The sequence below is a fragment of the Anarhichas minor genome, unplaced genomic scaffold (assembly GCF_050575085.1).
Source record: "Anarhichas minor isolate MPS153535 unplaced genomic scaffold, ASM5057508v1 ptg000002l, whole genome shotgun sequence".
Taxonomy (NCBI): domain Eukaryota; kingdom Metazoa; phylum Chordata; class Actinopteri; order Perciformes; family Anarhichadidae; genus Anarhichas; species Anarhichas minor.
In genome coordinates this window covers 373387-380000 of record NW_027466448.1, presented here as the reverse complement: position 1 = coordinate 380000, position 6614 = coordinate 373387, and the positions used below count along the sequence as shown (strand labels likewise).

Sequence of the window (6614 nt, the reverse complement as noted above, 5' to 3'; positions counted from 1 at the left end):
TTTTTTGTGCGAGCGAGTCGGTCACATCGTGGCGAGCGCAAATGAAACGTCAAGAGCTGGACGACCGGCCTGCAGGTTCCCCCGGTCTGCTGCATCAACTACGGAGAGAGAACTGAAGAACCAAACCCTAACTCCTGTGTACCTTACACCCCTAAAACAAACCCCTATACATGCAGATAACTCCGTGTTTTTACTCACTTAGAACCGGTTCCTGCTTAGAACCAAGTTTCGGGGGCGTCCCTACTCACACTGATGTCTCTTATTTCGTAGTGTTTCGACCTGGAGTCCTACCTGCAGCTTAATTGCGAAAGAGGAACCTGGAGATGTCCTGTGTGCAAGTACGTTCTGCATCCAGGTCTCGTTGCACCTTTTTCTAGAACCAGAACGTCTCAGCGTGAAACGTAACCGCGTGTTCGTTTGTTTGGTTCTCAGTAAAACGGCGCTGCTAGAAGGGCTGGAGGTGGACCAGTACATGCTCGGGATTCTCGTCTACATCCAGAAGTAAGTGTGTTTAAAACATGGAGTTCACGGGAATGGATTCATTCTCAATGTTCTGACCCGTCTGCATCCTCTTCCCTCAGTTCTGACTACGAGGAGATCACCATAGACCCGGTGTGCGGCTGGAGGCCGGTGCCCGTCAAACCGGACCTGCACATAAAGGAGGAGCCCGACGGTCCGGTGCTGAAGCGCTGCCGGACCGTCAGCCCGAGTCACATGGTTCTGCCCAACGTGATGGAGATGATTGCCGCTCTGGGCCCGGCCTCGTCCCCCTACCACAGTCTGAGCGGGGGGGGCCGGAACACGCCCGACTACAACCGGCCAGGTAGAAAATACTAATGCTACGCTGTACAAATTCTAATGCTACACTGTACAAATACTAATGCTATGCTGTACAAATACTAATGCTACACTGTACAAATACTAATGCTATGCTGTACAAATACTAATGCTACACTGTACAAATACTAATGCTACACTGTACAAATACTAATGCTATGCTGTACAAATACTAATGCTACGCTGTACAAATACTAATGCTACACTGTACAAATACTAATGCTATGCTGTACAAATACTAATGCTACACTGTACAAATACTAATGCTACACTGTACAAATAGTAATACTACACTGTACAAATACTACACAATGCTATACACAATGCTATACTAATACTACGCTGTACAAATACTAATGCTACACTGGACGAATACTAATGCTACACTGTACAAATACTAATACTACACTGTACAAATACTAATACTACACTGTACAAATACTAATGCTACACTGTACAAATACTAATGCTACACTGTACAAATACTAATGCTACACTGTGCAAATACTAATGCTACACTGTACAGATACTAATGCTACAGTGTACAAATACTAATGCTACAGTGTACAAATACTAATGCTACACTGTACAAATACTAATGCTACACTGTACAAATACTAATGCTACACTGGAAAAATACTAATGCTACACTGGAAAAATACTAATGCTATGCTGTACAGATTACTAATGCTACGCTATACAGATTACTAATGCTACGCTGTACAAATACTAATGCTACGCTGGACAAATACTAATGCTACGCTGGACAAATACTAATGCTACACTGGACAAATACTAATGCTACGCTGGACAAATACTAATGCTACGCTGGACAAATACTAATGCTACGCTGGACAAATACTAATGCTACGCTGTACAAATACTAATGCTACGCTGTACAGATACTAATGCTACGCTGTACAAATACTACTGCTACACTGGTTACAAGTGAAAAAAGTATGGAAAATAAAATGTACTTAAAATAAGAAATGTGAAAATCTAATCTGTAAAGTAACTTTAAGGTAAAGGAGTAAAAAGTACAATATGTACCTCTGAGATGTAGTGAGGAGTATAAAGTAGCATAAAATTAAAATATTGAAGTACAAGTACCTCAAACTAGTATGGACGCCCATTTCTGCCAATTTGATGAAAAAAATGTTGGTCGTTGAGTAATTGTAAACAAGTAATCGGCTTGTTTCTCCAGATAAAACATAGAATTAAAAACCATCAAGATCTTAAGTGCGTCTCAAACGGGACATAAAGTCAGTTAATGACGCTACTTTGATTAACATTCAGAGATTTCTCACGTTTGACTGTTGTTGGAACATTTAGGACACAACTCAACAACATATAAATATAACAGCTCGAGACATTTATAGACTTTAATGCTGACTTTATAGCTTCAAGGTACAGAAGATCTCTATTTATCTGTGTACTTGTGACCTTTCTGGACTGTATATAATGTGTGTGGTATATACTGTGTGTGTGTATATATGTGTGTATGTATATATATATATATATATATGTATATATATATATATATATATATATATATATATACTGTACACAATCAGTCAGATCCTCTCTTAGATGGGAGCTGACCCAGAACGATAGTTAAAGACGTCCTCTGAAGCTCCACAGCTGGAGGCGTTTTCACTCCTCCTGTTCTACGATCAGCTGTTTTTAACTCTTGTTTTGTTTTTATTTTAGGGAGCCAGGGATTCTCCAGCCAATCGGGATTCACGGACTTCCCCAACACCCCCGGCACCCCGACGCTGGGAGAGTACTCGTCCTCCGGACCTCCGCTCCCCTATCAGCCCGAGCAGGTTCCACACTTTATCTTTACTCCTCCGTTAACAAAATAAAAGCCTCTTCATGTCCCTTTTCTGTTGGCTTCACTTCCTTTAATGGACGAGTCGACCACAATGACACAATGACGGCCTGAGTATGAATAGACAGCAGCCTGAGGGGCTGAGGGTCTTTAGAGGTAAAAATAAACTCAACCAGTGAAGATAAAAGAAGAAGAGGGATGTTGAGTTCTTTTTCTTTATTACATCAGTAAATCCCTCAAAAATACCAAAACCAACAGTGAATGTAGTGAAAGAGGTGCTGAAGGACCGCTTGTGTTTGCAGGGATTCACACTTCTTGTTAATTAACTATTTAGGTTTTGTCTCATAAATTTACCACTTTTAACCTCGTAAATTCAGATTTCTTTCTGAATATTACCCGCCGTCCCCGGCTCTGCGATTCATTCATTCTTCTTAATTCTAAAACAAATAGATAACCGTCGTTTTTACCCTCTGTGTCTCCTTTTCATTCTCTCATCACGTCTCTGCATTAAACCCAAAGAACAACAGGATGTTTCTTCTAATGCGTCCCCGTCGGTTCGGTTCCTTCCTTCCTGGACCTGTCGGGTCTAAAGGCTCTGACAGTTTGCCGCTGCATTCGTCACCAGCACTGACTGTCTCGTCCTTCTGGCCCGTGAGCTCAGTTAAGAGCTTTTAGCTGAAGCTGAAGTAGAAAAACACTCCTCTCACACCGGCTGCCTCAGACAGCCGCTCGGCCGTCGCACACTTCTGGTGCTCTCAAGAAAAACACCAACAAGAGCTCCAGGCGCCGTGTTGACCCTCTGTGAATCCAATGTGTTGTTGTTTATTTAATTACCATAAAATAAAGATCCTCTCGTCTCTGTTGTGTCTCTTCCTGATCTCCAGACGTCTCACTCTGGACGAATCGAACACGCCCACAGCATCCTGCAGCAGCACGGCTCGGGCGTCCACGGTAATCAGGGCCTCGGCGACGCCGGCAGTCCGCTGCCGCAGCGGAACGTCGGTACCCAGAATGCCCGGCTGCAGAGCGAGGGCCCCTTCGTTCTGGGAGGCCCCGGAGGGGAGGGCGCCGATCACGCACTAGATGTGAGTGTAACCGACCTGTTGATCATGTGATGGGAAGAGCTCAGAATTAAGGAGTCTGTTTGTAAATTGAGGGTTTATCAAACTATTAAAAATACCGATACCACTCTCCTACTTATTGTAAATACGAAGCCGGTTAGCTTAGCTTAGCATAGAGACTGGAAACGGAGGGAAACAACTAGCCTGGCTCTGTCAAAGGATAACCAAACCTCGACCTGACAGCATCTCTAGATCTCCCTGATTCAAAAAGTCATATCATCTGTTTAATCTGAACAAATCCCAAAGTGTAAAAAGTAGAATTAGATGTTTTGTGGAGCGTCATGTCCCAGATTATGTGTCAGATTATTGTACAAAATATTCACTTCTCGTGACAGATATCTGAAGCCGTGTTCCTTTGTTTTCCTTCCAGTTGATCTCCTTTAACTTCTTCTATTTTGTTTAAATAACTCGGATATTCTCTCAGATTAAAGTCTTAGATTTTCGAGAGAAAACTCACAAATTTACGGGAAAAAAGAAACTCGGGAAAACTTGTGTATTGTTTTTTTTTTTTTTTTTTTCTTAAGGACCCACATCACTTCACTTTGCACGGTTGGATCAACACCACAAACACCTCCGGTAAACACTGCGGTAATGTGAGCCGCCGAGTGCAAAATATATGAATTATATTAGAATTCATTCATGTTCAGAAAATAACACAAAAAAAACCGAACATGAAAGAAAACAAAGTGTGTTTTGCATCTTTCAGGACCTTCTAACCAAAATAACTCTGCTGGCTGGCGTTACCACGGTGTTGCATCATTTCTCACTTCTTTTCCTTGCAAATGTACGACTTCATTTATTCCTTTGATCTTCATGAATCAAAGACGATCACTGAGATCTATAATCTCTGTAACACGGTGCTTCTTGGCCAAGATGGCGGCGGAGAAGTTGTCCCACATTTAAACACACAAACAGACTAAAAACAGGTGAAAGGTTTTTAATCTCAGACGATATTCAAGATTTTTGTCTAGTTTTATTTTTTTTCACTTGCAAATTTGTGACTTTAATCTCCGAGAATATTTTAATTTCGTCTCGTAAATTTACGAATTTAACCTCAAAGAATTTATTCGTTTTTTTGTCATTTCAAATTTCATCATCTCTGAGAAAGTGTTGTTGTAAATTTTATTATTTAATCTCAGATTATTCCAGATTATTTTTTTACGAATTTGTGACTTTATGCTCTCACTGAATATTTAGGTTTCGTCTCGCAAATTTACGATTTAGATCTGAGTTTTTCTGAAGGTTTTTTTCTCGTAGATTTATGACTATAATCTTCAAAAATATTCAAGTTTTTCTCCTAAATCTACGACTTAAATCTCAAAGAATTGATGAGTTTTTTTCATCGCAAGTTTATGACTAAATAATCTCAGAAAATTGTCAAATTCCGTGTCATGAATTTACAACTTTAATCTCAGAGGATTTGTGAAGACTACGACCTCCTCTGGCTCCGTAATCATCTCTTTGGTTCCTTCTACGCTCTAGTACACGTCATCCTTCAGCGTTTGATAAAAGCATCTCTCTCTCTCTAACCTCTCAGTCCGGACTCTTAAACCTGTGAACTTGGTGTTTTGATTTAACCTTAAACTCTGCGCCTGTCGTTGAAGCTTCTTCCTGAACTGACGAACCCGGACGAGCTGCTGTCGTACCTCGGCCCCCCCGACCTCCCCAACAACAACAGCAGCGACGACCTGCTGTCTCTGTTCGAGAACAACTGACCGCCTCCATCTTCCAGCCTCCGCTTCGCCGTAGCCCCGCCCTCATTGGTTGAAGACGACGCCCACTTCCTGTGTGTGTGTGTGTGTGTGTGTATAAATGCGTGTGTGTCAGTCTATCTTTTGAAGCGTCCTGCTGTACTTTGAGCTTCATCCCGTGCAGCAGGATGCAGAACTCTCTGCAGACCAGCATTTCTAAACTATAGCACAAACCAGCGGCTGAAGGATGTGAACGCGCAGTATTTATGTTCTAGACGGCCGTGGTGGAGGTGGAGGGTAACGGAAGCTGTTTGTGTGGATGTCAATGGAACGTTAATTCAACAGTGGTTCCCAAACTCCCTTTTTTACTGCACACGCACATTCCTGGTAGATCGCCGTCTTTCTGCCGTTTACCTCAAATATTCAATCATCAACATTGTGTTAAAGTTGCCAGAGATGTAAAATCCTTTCTTGTAATATTTTACCCCCCCCCTGCCCCGCCCCCTCCTGATGCAACCTCCCAGTTTGGGAACCACTGCATTAAAAGTAAAAGCTCGTGATATTCTTTTATTCTTCTATATTAATATTAATCCCATGAAAAGACCAAAGACTCATTTCTCTGATTGTGCTTCGTTCCTCGCGTCTAAACGCCTTTACAAATTAAAAGCACGTAAATATGCAACGTATTCTCCTTTGAATATTATATATCTAGGGCTTTTATTGTGAAAGGTCTGCGCTTCCCTTCGCGGTTGAAAGGAGTAATAAAATATTCACGTTCTTTCTGAAAGAACGACAAAAACAACAGTTTAAAAAATATATATTGAAATGTAATTAATCGCTTAAAAAACAAAGAAAGTGTAAAAGCCTTTAAGATGAGAGTGGAGGAGGCAAGGAGGGAGGAGTCGAGGGAACAGACATTTAACAAACTGATACTCCGGCGCTCAAGTTGATTAAAGCCGTCGGTTCTTATTTATTCATCTCTAAAAGAAACCAGTGATCAGTGATCTCCTGAAGCATCTGATCTCTGTAGCTTTGTTGAGGACTATTTTCAGCGGCGGATGAATCCACATGTGGTGCTCTAGTGAGTGTTTGTGTGGTTGAGTCAGAATAAACTACAGTGATGATGAAGATGAT

General features: G+C 41.6%; 1 protein-coding gene across 8 annotated transcripts in view; it reads left to right on the top strand.

The window, feature by feature from the left end:
- zmiz2 (zinc finger, MIZ-type containing 2) overlaps positions 1 to 6107 on the top strand; it is a 24273-nt gene extending 18166 nt beyond the window's left edge. For 6 of the 8 annotated variants that reach the window (XM_076106917.1, XM_076106982.1, XM_076106890.1 and 3 more), the window contains 6 exons: positions 271 to 338; positions 433 to 501; positions 582 to 823; positions 2548 to 2663; positions 3553 to 3753; positions 5394 to 6107. In XM_076106917.1, the coding sequence (XP_075963032.1) occupies positions 271 to 338; positions 433 to 501; positions 582 to 823; positions 2548 to 2663; positions 3553 to 3753; positions 5394 to 5504 (807 nt within the window). In that variant the 3' untranslated portion in view covers positions 5505 to 6107. Of the gene's footprint in view, positions 1 to 270; positions 339 to 432; positions 502 to 581; positions 824 to 2547; positions 2664 to 3552; positions 3754 to 4313; positions 4378 to 5393 lie in introns of all 8 variants that reach the window. The other 2 variants (XM_076107055.1, XM_076107045.1) reach the window with 2 other exon arrangements.
- Positions 6108 to 6614: the final 507 nt, after the last annotated feature.